Here is a 20,041-nt window from a genome sequence, read left to right on the forward strand (position 1 = left end):
AGCACAGCGCCCCCTAGTGCAACACTGGGGCTTGGGCCAGTCCTGACTTGCCAGGGGAGACCCCCCAGCCTGCCCCCTGCAGCACAGCGCCCCCTAGTGCTGCCCTGGGGTATTGAGACCAGCCCTGACTGCCAGGGGAGATCCCCCAGCCTGCCCCCTGCAGCACAGCGCCCCCTAGTGCCAGCCTGGGCTATTGAGACCAGCCCTGACTGCCAGGGGAGACCCCCCACCCTGCTCCCTGCAGCACAGCGCCCCCTAGTGTCTGTCTTGGGCATCGGGGCAGCCTTGAGTGCCTTGGGAGAGCGCCCGTTAGTACTGGATCGCTAACTCTGCTCCCTGCAGCGCTCTCTGGATCTTTGGAAGCTTTCCTAGCCAAGCACTGCGTGTGCACAAGCCCTCTTAACTTGAGACTGACCAGTTCCTGCCAAGCTAGCGCAGCTCTCTGCCAGGGGACCCCACCAGGGCACACGTAAACCCTCTGGCAAGAGTCACAGAGCATCCTCCTAGGAAATTTCTCAGTGTCACCTTCAGCTCTTTTGACAGGGTTACACTACACAGTTACTGCATTGCTCAGGGGTGTGTGTGTGTGTGTGAAAAATCCACACACAGCCCCAGTGTAGACAGCTCTGTGTGGATGGGAGAGTGTCTCCCGCTGACGTAACTAGCATCTCCCACAGAGGTGGAGTTATGGGGCGAGCTCTCTCCCGTCGGTTTAGAGGGTCTCCCCAGATGTGCTACAGGGGTGCAGTTGTGCTGATGTCAATTTCTAGCGCAGACCTGCCCCTAATCTCCCACTGTCTGTGATGTTCAGGATTCTTGGTTGGGATCTAAGTCCTGGCTCGTTGGCTGGGCAGCTGGCAGTGCTGGAACCGGGCTGTTTGCTCGCTGCTTTCAAAGACAAACAGGAAATAAAGCCCTGTCAGTTGCTTTCACTTTCCAGATTATTCACCCTGCTCGGCGTCGGTGGGAGAAAGGCCACGAGAGCAATGGGAAACCGAACACAGATGATTCTGTGAGCTCTTTGCAGAGTTGGGGCACCTACGGCTCCCAGGAGGAAAGCCGGTAAGTGGCCTTTCTTGGCTTTGGGTCTTGTTTTCGCGGCAGCTGGTTGTTTGAAGGCCAGAGAGGCACTGTAGCAGTTCTTGACTAGCAGCCATTTTAGGTGTCCTGAACGCCACATACCGATGAATAATGGTACAGAGCTGGGCTCTGCTATCAACGCTCCACACGGGCCATCGAGTTAGCCAGGGTGAGGCCACCCTTTGCAGGACCCCGGGCAGCATGTGGCCATGGGGGAGGCTCTCCGGTCTGATTGGGAAGGCTCAGTTCCCAGCACAGAAACACCCCTCCCTCATTTTGTATTTATAATAGAAACTGATCCCCTTTCTCTAGACCAAGTGGTTCTCAACTGGGGTACAGGTCCCCTGGGAGTCTCGCAGGGGTACATCAACTCATCTGGATATTTGCCTGGTTTTACAATCGGCTACATAAAAAGCACCAGCGAAGCCAGTGCAAACTGAAATTTCGTACAGACAATGTCACGTTTACACTGCTCTCTAGACTGTCCACGGCGATGCAAGTGCAATATTTACATCCCAATCAATTTATTTTATACTTACGTGGTCACAACGAGAAAGGAAACATTTGTCAGGAACACTGCGCTTGTGACACTTGTACTTTTGTGTCTGATTTTGTGAGCGAGTCATTTTGAAGTGAGGTGAACTTTGGGGGTACACAAGACAAATCAGACTCCTGCAAGGGGAACAGTAGTAGTCTGGGGAGGGTGAGAACGGCTGCTCTAGAGGGGTGGTGCTTCATTTCGCTTTCCCATGGGATGTCAGAGAGAACTGGATTCCTGCTATGGAATTGCATTCAATGTAATTTACACCCAGGGAAAGGGGTGTGAGCATTAGTGAGAAACCAAGTCTGCATTTGTTAAAGGCGTTTCCACAGCACCTGCCAAATACTTCTCACCCGCTTTGCTTTCCTGGCAATTAATTCACATAGGAGATGAGAGATCGGAACCAGCCCGGTGTTAGGCCTGAGCGCTACCGGGGTGAGCCAGAGGGGAATCACACCCTGCGCCTTCATTCCTGACCTTCAGCAGATCCCCTGGGGCAGGACCTAGCCCTTCAGAGACCGTCCTGCCTTCGCCATGGCGAGAGTCAGTCTTTTTCGCTCACTTCACTTGATTGTGCTGTGGACTCTCTGCTGTAAGTATTCCAGCTCTGCTCGCCTGTACCTTATCTATTAGTCAGGACGCTGGTGATAACGACTTCAGTGCCCCAGATCCCTGCCACAACCCAGGGCCCACTCTGCTCAGTGCTGTCCATTCGGATTGCTGTTTATTAGGTGGATCACGGTAACACACACAAATCCCAGTCCTGGCCCCAGGCCCCATGGGGCTCAGTGCTGTGCGTTATTACAGTAACTCCACACTGAACGGCCTCCCGCTTAACGAGGTGTCATTGTTACATCGCTGATCAATTAGGGAACAGGCTCGTTTAAAGTTGCACAATGCTCCTGTCTAACGTCGTTTGGCAGCTTCCTGCTTTGTCCCCTGCTTGCCGGAAGAGCAGCTGTTGGAGCTAGTGGTGGGGGCTTGGAACCAGGGTGGGCTGGCAGCCCCCCCATCAGATCCCCCAGGGTCCCCGTGCAGCCGTTGCCCAGCAGGCTATCGACTGCGGGCAGTTCAGGTGTCCCACCCCCCACTGCCATGTGCTGCTCCTGCTCCTGCCCTCTGCCTGGGAGCTGCTCCCCGAGACTCCTGCTTGCTGTACAGGGCGGGGGGAAATAGAGGTGTTAATGTCAGGGTGTCCCCCTGCTCCTGCCCCCTCCTTACCCCATCTCCACAGAGCAGGTGGGGACAGGACAGGGCTCAGGACAGAAGGAGTCTGCTGGCAGCAGTTGCTGTCTCAACTTGCTGACCTACTTAAAAGGGTAATGTCCTTAGAGTGAGATCAGTGTATTTAAAGGGGCAATGCTCATCTCTCTCTCTCTCTCTCTCTCTCTCACACACACACACGGTGTGTGTCTCTGTCTCTCCCTCTCCCCCCACTACAGTGTGTGTCTTCTTCTTTCTCTCTCCCATACAGTGTCTGTCTCTCTCTCTCTCTCTCACACACACACACACGGTGTACGTCTCCTCTCTGTCTCTCTCTCTCATACACAAACACACACAAACATGGTCTCTCTCTCTCTCACACACACACAGCATGTGTCTCTCTCTCACACACACATCACCCGGCACTTTGGATAGTGGAAGGAGTGGTGCACTCCAGTGGGATAGCCTGGGTTCATCATCACATTCACTTTCCACAGGGAATGTTTGCAGCCACTGCCATGCATCTGTTGTGTCTCCTCCCTCCATTTGCACAACTTTGTGGAGTGTGAGGCTACATTAACAACCAGTTAACCCTTGAGGGCTCAGCCGAGTACTAGTTCATCATTTAACAGTAAGGTTTCCTGGGAAATACCCCCCTCTTTCACCTTCTGACTCCACCACCTCAACCAAGCTTCACAATCATCTTGGCTGTGTACAATTGTGTGTTTAAAACACACACACACACACACACACACACACACACACCCACCCCTCTACCCCAATATAACGCTGTTATCGGGAGCCAAAAAATCTTACTACGCTAGAGGTGAAACTGCGTTATATCACACTTTCTTTGATCCACTGGGGTGCGCAGCCTCCCCCTCACCCCCCAAGAGCTGCTTTACCACCTTATATCCGAATTTGTGTTATATCGGGTCATGTTATATTGCAGTAGAGGTGTGTGTGTGTATATGTATATATATGGATGGTCTGCCCGAATTGTAAGGTCTCATGCTAATCTTCTAAAACTCGAGATTGGTTTAAGTGTGAGGTTCAGTTTCACTTACAAAATGTATGTTAGCATTAACTACTCTAACTCTGGATCTCCTTGTTATCCAGCTAGCCATCCAATCCCAGTTTAGAGCTTGTCAAGCACTTAGGCTCAATGACATCATGTGGCAGGGAGTTCCACAAGCTCACTGTTACCTGAAAAAGTACATCCTTTAATCAGTTTGGAACATACCACCTTTTCATTTCTTTTCTTCTCTGCATATTTATTAGCCAAAAAATGGTTCCCAAAAGCATTAGCGTAACTAGCTTTACACCCCCCAAAAGACAAGGTTTGGTGGACATACAAGATCCGGCCTTCGGAAAGCTGTAGAACTAGGATAGTGGCCAACTAGTAAAGTAGCAGTTTAACATTTCTTTGCTCCCTCCTTAGTATTCAAAGTATGTCAGCCCAACTTACAGGCTGGGGGGCTCGCTCCTGGTGAGCAGAGACTCTGAAGAAGATTTGAGGGTCATAGTGGAGGTTGGAGGACGAAAGACTCTGATGTTGATCTTAGCTTTTCTTTAAGGCATTGCTGGAGAGGAGACAGCCATCACAGCTCAGTATGGGAAAGACGTCACCCTGACCTGCATCTTCCCATCCAAATTTAAGATAAGCTTCCATCGACTGAGCATCATCTGGACTAAAGAAGGAGCCCAAGGCCAGAGTGTCCTGGTTCACAGATTCCATCTGAAGATGAACTGGCTGGAGGGACAGGAAAAGGCTTATAGGGGCCGAACGCAGCTATATCCACAGGAATTCCCCCAGGGAAACGCATCCCTGAGACTCAGCGACGTTCGCCTCCAGGATGAGGGATCCTACTTTTGCAACATCACCTGTGAGCTAGGAAGCTGGTCCCAGAAGATTTCACTCATAGTGCTAAGTACGATTCCTCTTCCTGTACCCCAGTCATAGCATCCGCGACAGTCACTCCAGGCCTGGTGTACCATGCGATCACCCAGGAGGGCAGATGGGCGCCTCATTGCAAAGACAGAGTGTATCCACCAAAAATGCCACACTTGTCTGGCCTTGACCTTGTCTGCTTTCTGTTCTACCTGTCACCTCCCAGGCGAGGAAAGGAAAACTCCCCCTGCAGAGCCGCACTTTCACACCCCGTGCAACTTAAAGCGCCATCTAGCCATATGATTTTCCATGCAGGTTTTGTATGGTGGGGAGAAATGGGTAACACTCAGTGCAGCTCCTGCATCCCAAAGAGATTGTTTCAGGCTCTCGGCAGATACCGGCAGCCATTGGTTCGTGGTCGGCCTGTCTCTGCTACATTAAGGAGCCTATTAGAACCTGGTATTTTCTCCACATGAAGGGCTTACACACGGTAATCATGCCACCTCTTTTTTGGATAAGTTTCACAACCAGAAAGGCTAAAGCGTGACATTTTCTTAGAATGAGATCTTAGATTCTGGAACTGATCAAGGCTGGCACCAGGGAAAGTCTAAGGGGCCATGAGCCAGTTCAGACCAACCCCCACAGATGTAGAAGTTATGTACACAGAACACATTTCAGAAAAAACAGGTGAAAAAAATTGGGGGGAAATTAGGATTTGATTGTAAGCACTTCTCACCCTTCCATTTCCATAGGATCCAGGCATTTCTCAAAGTCTAATGTACTTCTCACAGGGCCCCTGTTTGGTAGGACAGGGCTGTTACTGCCATTGTACAAATGGGGAAACTGAGGCACAGGGTGATTTAGTGACTTGTCCAAGTTCACCCAGGGGTTTTGTGATTGAGCAGGGAATTAAGTCAGGACTCTAGAGACCCGGGCTCGGGCCCTAACCCCCTCTCCTGTTTGGATGTTTGTTTCCCTTTCAGGTGACAGTGAAATGAAAAGGCCTCTCATCGTTCAGCCAGGGAAGGACGTCATCTTGAATTGCTCGTTCCGGTCCGAGTTAAACCATCGGCCACTGAACATCACCTGGAAGAAGGAAGAAGAGGAGGGACCAGATCTCCTGGTTCACAGCTACTGCTCTGAGCTGGACCCACTGGAAACACAGGATGAGGCTTACAGAGGCCGGACTCAGCTGTATCCGGAGAGACTCCATGAGGGAAACGCATCCCTGAGACTCAGGAACGTCCGGCGAGAGGATGACGGGGTCTACACCTGCCACGTCAAGCCCCAACTGGGCAGGTTTTCCGTGCGGATGAGAGTGGTCGTGGAGAAGGATAAGGCTCCTCTTCCAGGGCACCGCACGAATCCCAGGGTCCGGGCAGCTGGGCCACCAGGAACTGCTCCACGCGGCAGGGAGTGGAGCTGTGTGCAGGGGAGCGGGGGGTCTGGGCAATAACCAGCGAGGTGGGAGGTGAGGTTTGGTGATGGCAAATGGGAAGGGGAGTGGGGTCTGTGGAAGGGAGGGTGTCCACCACATGCTCTCTTTAGGAAGCTGTGATCCACGCTATGGAAATGCCTGAGAGCTGCTGGCCTGGAGTCTGTGTGACATTTCTAACTCCCTCCCCACGTCCCATTGGAATTTCCTGTCTCTCGTGCTCTGTCCCATTGTGTTTTATTTTGCATTTTCCAGATGCTGAGCTTGTCCAGAGCCCATCCACACTGTGCAGTCTGTGGTGGATTGTTCTGGGGTTACTGGGGTTACTGGGGATATTAGCATTTGCTCTGTTTCGAATGTATTATCCTTCCCGGTGGAAACTGCAGCTGAACAAAAAGTTGCCTCAAAGTGAGTCCCAGCAGACTGTATCTGACCATAAAGACGACGAAGAGGAGAACAAACATCTGCTCCAGGCATCCTCATCAGCCTTCATGGGGCTAGGAGTGGCCAATCCCACCCACAGTCCACCTGCGCATTCCTCCCCGGTACGGCTCCAAACATTTCGCTTTCCTTCTTTGTTTGCACATGTGTCTGAGGTCATTAGATTCGAGGGGAGGAGGCTGGATCACTAGGTCTTTCTCTTTGGATTTCACACGTCCGTGCTGCCTGTTTGAAATTATTCCTTTGTCAGGCAAACCTGGGCCTCTGGAAAGGGAAAAGAAATCAGGATTGTGGTTTTGAAAACTCTCATGATTTCTTTTTCTCTTTCTTTCTTTCTCTTACATCTCAAAGCCTCTTGGTGCAGAGATTTAATATTTACTTTATTTAAGGGCTTGTTTACACATGAAAGTTAATCCAGAATAAGGTAAAGTGTGAATTTAAAGCAGAGTAACTATTCCAGAATAACTTCATAAGGGGATGTTCTTATTCCAGAATGAGTGCGCCTTTTTCTTTTGTCCAAAGTGGATTAAGGGCTTGCCTAGGGCAGGTCTACACTACGGGGTGGATCGATGCTGCGGCGATCAATCGATCCACCAGGGTTGATTAATCAGGTCTAGTGAAGACCTGCTAAATCAACTGCCAATCACTCTGCCCTCGACTCCGGTACTCCATCAGAACGAGATGAGTACGGGGAGTCGACGGGAGAGTGGACCCCATGGTAAGTAGATCTAAGCAACCTCAATTTGAGTTACTCTATTAACATAACTCAAATTGTGTAGCTTAGATCGACTTTCCCCTGTAGTTTAGACCTGCCACTATGCAGGGAATGATTCTTGATTAACTCCATGTGTGGATGCTCTTATTCCGAGAAAGAGTGCTTTATTTGGAGCTAGCTCAATCCACTTGCAAAGCATTCATGTAGGGAGTTAATCCAGACTAGCTGGTCTGCTTTAAATTCACATTCGCCTTTATTCTGGATTAAGTGTCATATGTAGCCAAGCTCACAGTTACTCTAAATTATGCCATTTTCACCAGTCCCATAGGCACAGCTCCAGCGGCTGAGGTTCAGCTTGAGTTCCGAGCACTCTGGCCTGACCTTTTCCAACCTCCAGTTTACCTCTTCCCAGAGCACTATGCAGATGTGAGTGGCGCAGAGCCAGTTAGCCCACCTTTACATACCCTAGTACTAGAAGACAGCCCCCTCCCCCACTATCGGCTACCTTTTTAGGGCAGATTTCCAACCAGAACAACAGTTGAGGACCTGGTCCTGAAAGTTCTCAGCAACAGGTGCCCCCACTCACAAAGAGGGGCAGAATTTTCCTACTGCACTTTCAAACTGCTCTGTAAACTGATTTTGCAAAACTATGTAACCAGCTCATAGACACTTGACTCAAAGTTTCTGCTCACACTTCCTGAAGCCAGACATATCAAACCTAACTTGTTTGGTAGATCCTATGGTGCTCTAAAGATCAAGCCAATTCTGAAGACAATTGCTCCCGCCGTTTGAAAGTTGTGAAGGTGTAACTTTGGTATGTCTTCTCCAAGATTGCCCTGGGTCCCCAAAACATCTGGGATGCACGCTCAGAAAGGATCCTCTACAAATGCATCTCACACCTCCCTTGCAGAAAGGTGGCTGGACATACGCCTTTATGGTAATGTTGCCATTTCTCACGGGCCCTGGTGAGGGATCTTTGAAGATCTGATGTCTATGGGGGTGGAGGAATAAGAAGGACAAGTTGTCCTCGGTCCCCTTTCCACCAGGCTTTGTTCAATTTAACTGCAGCTTGTTGCAAATACGCTTTCAGCCTGTTGTGATTCTCCTGTGAGCTGATTACATTATAAATGTTGCCCTTGAGAATACATGATCAATATTTGGTCTGGGTTTGTGTGTTTTCAGGAGCAGACTGCCAAAGACATGAGAGAACCAAGGGCTGCTCATGGAATTCAAATAGTACCTACATTGATTTCTATAATGCAGCAGTGGGCTTTGGAATACACCAGGTTAGATATCGCCATTATGGGAGAGCGAGGCTGTGGGAAATCGTCCTTCATTAAGGCCATGTGGGGACTATTTGATGAAGATGAAGATGCTGCCCCAGTCGGGGAGGAAGAAATGATGATGGAGCCAACAGCTTATCAGCATCCCAAACACCCGAGCGTGACTTTCTGGAGACTGCCGATAGGTGGGACAGAAAATTTTCAGCCAAAGGCATATCTCCAGCAACTGAAATTTGTCTGCTACGACTTCTTCATCATCATGGGTTTAGAGGAATTCACACCTACGCATGCTGAGTTGGCCCAGGAGATCCACAACAGAGGGAAGATGTGTTACTTTGTGCGCTCCAAGGTGGATGCAGATTTGGATGCTGAAAGACGTAGCCGGCCCACCACCTATGATGAGGAGGAAATACTGCATAATATCCATAACCACTGCATCAGATGCCTGGAAGAGGGAGGGATGATCAATCCTGAGGTTTTCCTCCTCTCCGCAATTGAGTTAGACAAGTACGATTTTCCCCTCCTGCGAGAGAACATGGAGAAAGCACTCCTGGGTGACAAGAACAGGGCTTTGATACTGGCCCTGCCCAACACCTCTCCACAAGCCTTGCAGAAGAAAAAGGAAGCCGTGCAGAAGCAGATCTGGAAAATAGCTCTTGTGTCTTCTCTTATCACGGTTATTCACATACCCGTTGTCTCCACCATTCTTGACATAACTATCCTGCTGATACTCATGAGATACCACTGCTTGGTCTTCGGCCTGGATGATGTCTCCTTCACGGCTCTCATGAGGCAGTTTGGCAAACCGGCAGAAGAGCTGAAGGCCATTACGAAGCCCCTGCTGGCCAAGGAAATTACCATTAACATGGTCTTGCAGTTCTTGTCCTCGGTTGGGTGCGGCATATTCATAGGAGCTGTTTTGTCTCTGTGGCCTTTAGGGGTGCTAGGATTCATGCTGTCTGGAGGAGCTGTAGGACTCTTGGCGGCTGGTGGAATTTCACTGGCTACCACGTATATCCTGCTGAAAACCTTCCTCAACGGTGCTGCTGAAGATGCCCAAAGAATCCTACAGAAGCTAAGTCCACAGGACAACAGGGAACGCTAACGAAGCTAATGAGATGACGCAAACGAGGAAGGCTTTCCAGGACCAGAATCTAAATGTTCAGGGCACATGCTTCATGAGCACTATGTGCTTATTCTGCCGTTCTTGTCCCTGTTCTGGTCCTTCCTTTTGAAGCTCCCCTGGCGTAATCCTCCAGCGTGTAACTCCACCAGCTTCCACTTGACACTGGGACTGGGCTGAGGCTGTCACACCAGAGGGGCTTAGATTGGAAGAACTAGCATCATAAGCCCAGGTCAACAGATGACTAGTGAAATGATTGAATGTAGGTGTGTGAGAAAGAGGCTGGCTGACAGTCTGAGTCCTTTCGTGTATTCCCAGCCCAAGCACCTGGCCTGTTGTACTTCCCTTCTTACAGTTCTTTCTTTCTTATATTGTTTCTTTTCCTGTTATCTATTTATGTTACACCAACACTAGAGATCCCAGCTGGGATCAGGGCCCTGTCATGCGAGGCACTGCCCAGACACAGCGAGAAATGGTTCCTGTCCCTAAGAGTTTACAAAGGGACAAAAGGTGGGAGGGAAAATGGAGGCACAGAGCAAGACCCCAAGCAGGCCAGAAAAACACCCTGCATCTCCTGACTCCAAGGCTAGTGGGCTAAAAAAAAAACACATCCCTCACTTCCTCTCTCAGTCTTCCAGCTCCACTTCCTTGTTCTCCAGCAGCAGGCCATGCCTCCTGGGACAGGGCATTCCTGGGGAGCTGGGCTGCACAGGTCCTGACATCTCACCTCAGTGGCAGCACTACAGGACAAGAGAAATCTGGGCCTGGCAGCTGAGCCATCTGTGTGGTTTGCCATGGGAGCTACTGCTGCTTTCCCTGCAGCCCTAGGGATGCATTTTCACAGTGGGGGCAGAGCCGGGGCGTGCAAATTTCTGCTCCCTTGTGTTCTCTGTCCCAAGTCCCCTCTCATGTCCCCCACCCCCCAGACTCAGGGGTGCTATTACAGATTTTGGTGGGGGGGGGTGTGCATGTGTCAACTTTACTCATGATTCCAAGGGCGACTTTCTGCTGCATCAATAGTCCACAGTCACCTAAAAATTAGCCCCAAAGTAGCTCAATCTATTTAAACAATTTTTTTTATTAACACCTTTAAAGAGAATCACTATCTAGAGTGTAATTAAAATGATGGATGTTAGCAGCATACGGATCTATCACAAACATTTTGGCAACCAAATCTTACAGATTGTTCAGATTGGTTTGGGTTTATGTGCACGTGTAAGGGGACTGTTATCCCCTTACTAACACTCAGTGGGGTGTTTTGGTTGCTAGCTCCCAGTACCAAAAGGGGAAGGGTCAAGGGGAAATCAGGAGCTTGAGACTGACAGTCCCCAGGGGGAACGGGGAAAGGCCAATGCTCCAGGTCAGCCTGATGGACAGGGCGGGCAGGCTAATCAGGGAGTCAGGAGGCCAGGAGTTGCCTGGGTCAGACAGAGTCGGGTCGAGATAAGGAGAGAGCCGGGGCCTGAGCTGAGCTGGGGAGCAGAGCCTGGCCAGATCCAGGGGGGCCAGAAAAACAGCCCAAAGAGAACAGACCTGCCCCGGGGGAGAAATGCAGCCCCAAAGCCAGAGTATACCTCAGAGAGAGCAGATCCTGTGCTGGGAGCACAGCTGCAGCAACCAGAGCCAGAGGGGCCAGAGAAGCAGCTCATGGGGCTGGAGGCAGAGCACCAGAAGCAGCGGCACTGAGGCAGTATGGAGCTGGGGCTGGAGCAGTCCAAAGCTGGGTGCAGTGAGCAGCTGGGGAGAGCAAGGGGGACCCTGGGCAGTGGGCCCAGCACAGGGAGACACCTCAGCCAAGAGGCCCCGCAGGGGGATCGTACCCCTGACGGGGTGGGGGCAATGCTGGGAAGCAGGGCCCTGCCACCCAGAGCTGAGAGTGTGTGGCCACCGCCAGAGCAAGTGTCCGACCCGCAGCGTCCCTGGAGCACAGCCAGGGCCTGAGAAGGGGCCTGGGACCTACAAGGAACAAACTGAAGTGCCTGGACATTCCAGAAAACTGTGATGTTCCCTGCCACAGAGCAGGTTTATGTATTTCCCTGAACTTTTCCCATTTCTCCTTATTCCTTTTTTAAATTAATTGTTAATGAAATAAACTGTATTGCTTTAAATTGTATGAAATGATCCGTGGGTCAGGGAAGTGCCCAATGCAGAGAGAGCACCCTGGCGTGGGGACACCCTAACCCCTGCCCTAAGTGACCACAGCAGGGTTGGGGGTCGAGCCCCCCAGGAATTCTGGGCCCAGCCTTGTTGGGGTTACGAGGACTCTGCCAGACAGGAGAGTGGGAGGGGAGCCCTCCAGGACAGGGAGGTCTCTGGGTAAAGGAAGTGGGAGCGAGGACTCAGATCCTTCTGCTAGCCCAGGAGTTGGCACACTATGGCACTCTTCGGCCCGCAAGCTGATTTTCAGTGGCGCTCACACTGCCTGGGTCCTGGCCACCGCTCCGGGGGGCTCTGCATTTTAATTTAATTTTAAATGAAGCTTCTTAAACATTTTAAAAACCTTATTTACTTTACAGACAATAGTTTAGATATTTATTATAGTCAGAGACCTCCTAAAAATGTTAAAATGTATGACTGGCACACGAAACCTTAAATCAGAGTGAATAAATGAAGACTCGGCACAGCACTTCTGAAAGGTTGCCGACCCCTGGGCTAGCCCATTTCACCGGGGTAGCGCAGAAGCCAGGAAAGTTCCCCACAATAGCGGGACCATCCCCCACTTACACATGGAAGGGTTTCTACAAAGAGTTATGATAAATACAGAGGATTTATGTTGGAAGGAGGTTTCTAGTGTGTTGCTGCAAGATTGGTGAGAGTAAACATCACCTCCAGGAAATTCTCTGATGATGTTCAAGTCTGTGGGACTCTGCCACCCTCAGAAATGTTTAGGAGTACATACAACAGGAGATCAGAATATTTACTAGCTGGACGAGAACGAGATACAGCAGAAAGCTGCAAAATGGTTGCTTGAGGGGAGCAGTCAAGGGGCAGCAGCTCCTCAAAAGGTATCTGGGAAAATGGTCCTAGAAAAGTGCAACCCCAGGGGAGATTTGGTAAAATCCCAGCATTCACAGAAACACCGATTCCTCTGTGTCACAGCCTATGGGCCTGACCAAAAGCCCATTGTTGGCGGGAAAGACTCCCACAGACACGTGGAATTAAATTGCAACATAAATGGCCACACAGGGATACTGCCATTCACTACAAAATTAGAGAGTCGGGAAAAAATGGAAAGTTTTAAGTGTAATTTAAACAGTATTTATGGTGGTGGCAGTTCATGCATCTTTCTTCACAGCAGGGACAGATTTCTATGCATAGATAGACTAAAGTCTCTTTAAAAGTAGCCCCAAACTGACCCAATCTATTTCTGTAATTCACCCACTTTGCCACAAAGCACGACTGACTAGGTGGATAATAATGGCAACATTGATTTAGGCCACTACAAATGAAAGAATTTTAAAAACTGAATGTGGTTGGTAACCACTTATGTGCTTGACTTTCTGCATTTCTCTAAGTACAGACAATGAAAAAAACACAGTTCTACTACTTCTAATTCATTTCACTTTCAATGTCCTGGTGCCCCAATGTTTGGGTTTCAAACACTGCCCAGGAATTTTGGTCTAAGAACTATTTTCAGTCAGATACGCAGCCTTTTAAAAAGAGTTTTGGAACCATTTTTGTAGTCTAGGGTTTTATAAGGTTTTTTTTTTAAAAAAAAAGATAGGTGCTGAACTAGGGGTGCTGGGGGTGCAGCACCCCCTGGTTTGAAGTGGTTTCCATCAAACACAGGGCCAGCACAGTGGCTGCATGATCTCTAGATTATTTTTGGCGTGATATTTTTGGAGATCTTTCTAATTCATCATGAAAGAAATGTTCAGACTATGGGTTGTAATTTGATCTTTCACCACTAACATAAATGAGTTGATGCTAAACTACAGGGGTTAAGATGAACTTTTAAAAGTTTGTTAAGGGGGCAAGTGGTATTAGAGAATAACTGTGCGTTAATTCACAAATGAACGGCGAGGAGAGGGGATGAAATTAATGATGGCTCAAAAGTAGCTGAGGTTCCAAACAAACAAACAAACAAAAAAAACTTTAAAAGTCATTATATACAGTGTCATTAAATGATGGATGTTAGCAGCATGGATCTATAATAAATTTTGGCGGCCAAATCTTACAAACTGGATTGGGTTTGGGTTTCTGTGCACCGAAGGGTTTGTACAAGGAGTTATGATAAATGCAAAGGACTAAACTGGAAGGATCTGAGAGCATAAACATCACATCAATGAAATTTTGACTAGTACTCGAGTTTGTGAGACATTGCCACCCTCAGAAATATTAAAGAGAATCTACCCAGGAGCTAAGAGTACCTTCCACTGGAAGAGAAGGATGTACAGCAAGCACAGCAGACACACAAACCATGGCTGCATGAGGGCAGCAGCTGCTTGCATCTGCACATGTAAAGGAGCAGCAGCTCCTCAAAAGCTGTTCTGGGAAAAAGGTCCTGGAAAAGCGTAGCCTTGGGGAGATGTGGGCCTTGTCTACACTGGCACTTTACCGCACTGAAATCTTCTCGCTCAGGGGTGTGAATAAACACTCCCCCCCCAAGCGCTGCAAGTTTCAGCAGTGTGAGGCGCCAGTGTAGACAATGCCCCAGCACTGGGAGCTACACCCCTCGTGGGCGTGAGTTTTTTAGAGCACTGGGAGAGCTCTCCCCCAGCCTTGCACTGTGACCACACAAGCCACGTTAAAGTTCTGCCGTGGCAGCGTTTTAACGTTGCTAGTGAAGACTAGCCCTAAATAAGATCAGGGCATTCCCAGAGGAATCAGCATTTGTGTGTAGTATCAGAGGGGTAGCCGTGTTAGTCTGGATCTGTAAAAGCAGCAGAGAATCCTGTGGCACCTTATAGACTAACAGACGTTTTGGAGCGTGAGCTATCGTGGGTGAATACCCACTTCGTTAGATGCATGTAGTGGAAATTTCCAGGGGCAGGTATATATATATATGCTAGCAAGCAAGCTAGAGAGAACGAGGTTAGTTCAATCAGGGAGGGTGAGGCCCTGTTCTAGCAGTAGAGGTGTGAAAACCAAGGGAGGAGAACTGTTCTTAAACTGGCAAGCCATTGTTGTGTAACAGCTCATGTGGCCCTACCTGTGGAACCTGAACCCAAACCCCAGAGTCAGCAAAGGAAAGATCCCACAGAGAAGTGGGACTAAATGACAGAATAAATGGGCCAGGTTGGGGCACTGCCATTCCCCCTCACCCCCAAAATAGCAGTTGGAAAAAATGAGAAAGTTTTAAACTGTCATTTAAACACTATGTTTTTTTCCCAGCAGGGACAGGTTCCAGGTGGTCATTCTGCAGCGCTGCTCCTGCAGGCCAGAAACCCTCCACGCAGGGCTGGCTGTGGGGATATTTAACCCCTGAAATGTGCCTGGGGTGGAAGCCCCTCCCCTGTCTGTGTGCAGTCCGTGTATTTTACTGGCGTCCCAAGGGGCTGCTCCTGCCATCTGTAACATGTCGCCATGGGAAGGGGAGAGGCAGATCATGATGAAATCTGCGCAGGCATCTCCTGACCTAAAGCAGAGCTTCTTCCTCTGACCTCTCCCTGAGCCTGTTTTGTGCCAGGAATGAAATCTGAATCTACAAGAAAGAGGTGGAAAAACCGGAAACAGTCCAGCAGAGGCAACAAAAATGAGTAGGGGGCTGGAGCACATGACTTACAAGAGAGAGGCTGAGGGAACTGGATTGTTTAGTCTGCAGAAGAAAGAGTGAGGGGGATTTGATAGCTTGCTTTTCAACTACCTGAAAGGGGGTTCCAAAGAGGAAGGCTCGGTTTTCTCCGTGGTGACAGATGACAGAACAAGGAGCAATGGTCTCAAGTTGCAGTGGGGGAGGTCTAGGTTGGATATTAGGAAATATTTCACTAGGAGGGTGGTGAAGCACTGGAAGGGGTTCCCTAGGGAGGTGGTGGAATCTCCTTCCTTAGAGGTTTTCAAGGTCAGGCTTGAGAAAGTCCTGGCTGGGATGATTTAGTTGGGGATTGGCCCTGCTTTGAGCAGGGGGTTGGACTAGGTACCTCCTGAAGTCCCTTCTGACCCTGATATTTTATGAAAAAAGTGCCGTAGAAGTTCCCAGCCCTGCTACTGGCTCTGCCAGATACACCTCTGCCTGCCTTTTGGCTGAGCAAAGAATAAGCGGGGTGGGGGGGGGAGGAGGGGGAAGTGAGCTGGCTCCAGCTGCTGGTATGAAATTCACCCCCTGCTGCCCCCCAAATGGCTCCCCTGGGGACCTTGAGAAGAAGGTTGCTGATAGAATCACCATGTGTATTAATGCTGTAGGTTTCCCCGCTAGGAAATGGGTCTGAATCCCTCACTCACTGTTCGGTCTGTGTCATATCTCCCTCTGTGTCCTGCCCCCTGAGCCAGCCAGTCCCTGCCACAGGGCTGAATTGGGGTCAGTCCCCTCAGAGGGTAAAGACCCCCTATCCCATTCCCTGTTCCCCTGAGTGAGCCAGTTACTGCCCTGGGGCTGGATGGGAGCCAGCATCCCCTAGAGGGAAAGGCCCCATGTCCCACTCCCTGCCCCCCCGAGAGCCAGCCAGTCTCCTCCTAAACAGGTCATTTCAAACAATAGTGCTACAAACTGGGCGATAACTGATGGTTTATGCCTTTAAAATGTAATCGCTTGGCCTGCTCACCGCAGGTTAGCGCAATGCTAATATATTGCGTATACTCACTAGCCTCTGTGTTCTCGTCTGACTTGTTTCATACTCCACTAAACATGCATGTTTGGGATTGAGCGTCAGTGTTTCCGAACCTCGTCACTCACACAAGACTTTGCATTAATTCAGGGCCGGTGGACGGCTCAGTGCTGGGTCGCACGCACAGAATAAGTGTGTGGAGAGCAGAAAATCTTAGGCCTTGTCTACAATACAGAAGTTTGCCATGTGCTGTACTGCTTGGTACCTCTCAAAGGCTTGAGACGCATGTCTGGCCCCTTGCTTGAGCTGTTTGCTAACCATGCTGACTGCTGCCCGGTGTCCTCTGCACTTCAAAGCTAAAAGTCAGCCAAGGGCTCATCCGTCTGGGGAAATAGCCCAGAAAAACTATTGCAGAATAGCCACCTGGTAATAGCTTCCTGCATGGACGCTCTGATTCTACCCTCAAGGTAGATCTGTGCTTCAGTCACAGAGGGCACTGCAGCTCCTGGACATATCTGAGCTGATTTTAATGGGAGTGGCAAGCCTGGCCAGTATTTACCCAGGATGCCGTGGGGGCTTACACAGCGTGTGCTACCACGGCTTTGCTGCTCCACGACCAGAGCTAGCTGAGCTGTGTCCGCTTCAGCTGCAATCACGGCCCTTGCTTGCACTACAGGCAGCCTGATCAGCAGGGCCGTCCTTAGCCGTAGGCAGAACAGGCAGCCGCCTAGGGCACCACTAGGTCTGGGGGCACTGCTCTGCCGGGAGCCCGGACAGACATACCTGGCAGGGGAGAGACCATGATCACGGGAAGCAGTGGAGCATGTAAGAGCAGGGCTGCTGGGTCCTAGAGAGCCAAATGCAGCACAGTCTGAGGGAGGGGATCGGCTGCTGAGGTCTCTGGGAAGGAACTCACCTGTGAGTGTGACTCTTCCCCCCGGCGTGAAGTGAGGCAGGCTCAGTGGCTCTGGCACCAGTATCCTTTGTTGTCCACCATAACGTCCATTTTTCTCCCCTCTGCCCCACAGAGGACCCCCCTTTCTCTCTCCCGCACACGGAGCACCCCTCTCTCCCCCTCCCCTCTGTCAGGGATGGGTTGGATGAGGTGCTAGGGGAGGGGAGGCTGGCTGCCTGCTGAGGAATGAAAGTGAAAGTAACTCACTTCCTCGCAAGCAGCCAGGATTGGAAGGGTCGCACAGGGCTGGGCTGGGGATAGCCAGATAGCATGTGTGAAAAATCAGGACAGGGGGTTGGGGTAGAGTGAGCAGATGTCCCACTTTTATAGGACAGTCCCCAATTTGGGGCCTTTTTTCTTATATAGGTTCCTATTCCCCCCCCACACCCCCCATCCCTGATTTTTTCACAACTTTGCTGTCTGGTCACCCTAAGTGAAGGTAATTGGTGCCTATATAAGACAAAGCCCCAAAATATGGGGACTGGCCCTATAAAATCAGAACATCTGGATCTGGTCACCCTAGCTGGGGAGCATGTCTCTCCCCAGGGCTGGTAGTGATCCATCTCATCTAGGGGCAGCCGCAAAGGGCAGGTGAGCTGCTGTGGCTCCATGGGTGCCCCGTCCCTGAGATCAGATGCTGTGCTAACTTCACCATGGTCTGTTGAGCTGGCAGTGGTGCCCATTGGCGTGTGATTGGACCTGAGGATTTGCTGCTGCTGCTACCACTCTGCACCCCAAGAGGTGGATTTTGGGGTCCTGCAGTTTTCCACCTATCTCCTCCTCTACTGCAGCTGTTGGACCAGCAGACTGGGGGGTGAGCCAAGCATGAAAGCAGTGCTGTGTTGCTATTTAGATTGTCATTTAACAAATTTGTTTGCCAAAAATGCTTGCTATCAATCCTGAATTCAATTTCAATTTTTTAAAAAAAAAATCAATATCTTAGCTAAAACAGAAAATTAAGTTGTTGACAATTATTTGTGACAAGTTTGGTATGGAGAAGGGAGTGGGCCAGTTTTCACTGGAGAAACAAAAAATGTTGACTGACTTTCCTATAGCCTGTTACTGCTAAATAGAGCCCTCCAACAATTGTAATATGCTCATCTCCTTACTAGTATATAGATCAGGGGTCGGCAACCTATGGCACATGCGCCAAAGATGGCATGCGAGCTGATTTTTGATGGCACGCAGCAGCGGGCTGAGCGGCTCAGTCTGCCACTGCTGTGGGGTTCCGGCTGCTGCCCCATTGCCATCCGGGGTCCTGGCTGCCAGCCCCACTCAGCACCCACTGCTGGCCTAGTGACTCCTAAGAAACCTCAGGCTGGCAGCAGGCTGAGCAGAAAGGTGGCTGAGACCCAGCTGAGCCACTCAACCCACTGTCGGCCTGGAGTTCCATTCACTCAGCTGATAGGTGGATTGAGCAGGACTAAATTCAACAAAATAGGAAAACAAGAGCAACTAATGAAAAAGTGCAAGAACCTAGATCAGTGGTTCCTAACCTTTTTCGCCTGGCGGGTGCCAGACAAAGGATCGTGGTGACGGATGAGCATCTGCTGAAATGCTACTGAAATTCGGCGGCATTTCGGTGGCGACACCTCTGGATGACGCTGCTTTCGGCAGCAAACGGTGTCATCCAGAGGCGTCAGCACCAAAATGCCGCCGAATTTTGGCAGCATTTCAGCAGATGCTCGTCCTCTGGCCAGTACGTGGGTGCACTGAGAGGCCCCTGCAGGCACCATGTTGGAGACCCCCGAGCTAGAGAGCCTCCCGAAGCACAGTGATCGTTTTGATTTAAATGGACTTGAACTGTACGAAGAATTAAGTTGTTGCCACATGCAAAATTGTGGATGAAGACTGTACAGTTTATTCATACCAGCAAACTTGTTAACATATATCCTAATGTGTATATTGCCACTCATATTCCACTGACAATTCCTGTAAACAGTAGCATCAGGAGAACAGAGTTTCTCAAAACTAAAGCTCTTTAAAAAGTATCTCCACTCTACAATGAGTCAGGAACACTTGACTGGTCTTGCTATTCTTTCAGTTGAACAAGACATCACTTTGTCTTACGATATTATTACTGATTTTGCAGCCAAAAAGGCCAGAAAAATTGCTTTTAATTAAAAACAAATCCTTGTTTCAATACCTCTTAATATAAATTTCCAGTAAAATTGATAAATTTTAAAAATTATATTTGCATCATTCTGTCAAATCAGAATTTTTTCTGTAGTGCTGCTTTAATGCTTGTTCATCAGTGTTACAGTGTTCTTAATTAAGTTAAATTGGTTTTAATAACATGCATGTGGCAAGTTTTCCAATAGTGTAAGCTTATGTTTGTTTTGCTAAGAGCAAGACAGGCTCAGGGGCACCAGTTTAATAATCCTGCCTAGGGCACCATAAATCCTAAGGACGGCCCTGTTGATCAGCAGGGCTGCCCACTACCCCAAACCTTTAGGGTGCCAGTATCAGCCCAAGGGCACCACGACTCGGAGACGAGCAGTGCTTGAGCAGCTAGAGTTATCGGGTTGCCTCCTGTTTCGTATTATAAGGAATGTCCTGTATGTAAATGAAAAATTATCCGGCCAGGACTAAATCAGTACAAGCCACTTAGCTAAGTTTTAAGTGTAGACCAAGCCTATGAAGCCACGTCTGCGCTACAAAATTAAGTTG

General features: G+C 49.7%; 3 protein-coding genes across 6 annotated transcripts in view; all 3 read left to right on the plus strand.

Annotated features, from left to right (window-relative positions):
- The window catches only part of LOC116838202 (interferon-inducible GTPase 5-like), a 190,562-nt gene that overhangs the window by 103,648 nt on the left and 66,873 nt on the right, over positions 1-20,041 (plus strand). The window lies entirely within an intron of this gene.
- Positions 656-6,171, plus strand: LOC116838200 (CD276 antigen-like). Of its 2 annotated transcripts, none has more exons than XM_032803238.2 (4): positions 656-1,062; positions 2,008-2,213; positions 4,402-4,755; positions 5,699-6,171. In XM_032803238.2, the coding sequence occupies exons 2-4, from the start codon at positions 2,156-2,158 to the stop codon at positions 6,169-6,171; spliced, it is 885 nt and encodes a 294-aa protein (XP_032659129.2). In that variant the 5' UTR covers positions 656-1,062; positions 2,008-2,155. The 2 variants fall into 2 exon arrangements, with proteins under 2 accessions (XP_032659129.2, XP_032659130.2); XM_032803239.2 differs by having other exon boundaries at positions 656-1,012.
- On the plus strand, positions 6,282-11,820 carry LOC142047544 (interferon-inducible GTPase 5-like). 3 transcript variants are annotated; one of them, XM_075071189.1, is made up of 3 exons: positions 6,606-6,695; positions 8,041-8,120; positions 8,489-11,820. In XM_075071189.1, the coding sequence occupies exon 3, from the start codon at positions 8,507-8,509 to the stop codon at positions 9,692-9,694; it is 1,188 nt and encodes a 395-aa protein (XP_074927290.1). In that variant the 5' UTR covers positions 6,606-6,695; positions 8,041-8,120; positions 8,489-8,506; the 3' UTR covers positions 9,695-11,820. The 3 variants fall into 3 exon arrangements, with proteins under 3 accessions (XP_074927288.1, XP_074927290.1, XP_074927289.1); XM_075071188.1 differs by lacking the exon at positions 8,041-8,120 and adding an exon at positions 8,137-8,243 and having other exon boundaries at positions 6,635-6,695; XM_075071187.1 differs by lacking the exon at positions 8,041-8,120 and having other exon boundaries at positions 6,282-6,695.

Source organism: Chelonoidis abingdonii, chromosome 11 (genome assembly GCF_003597395.2).
Source record: "Chelonoidis abingdonii isolate Lonesome George chromosome 11, CheloAbing_2.0, whole genome shotgun sequence".
NCBI classification, from domain to species: domain Eukaryota; kingdom Metazoa; phylum Chordata; order Testudines; family Testudinidae; genus Chelonoidis; species Chelonoidis abingdonii.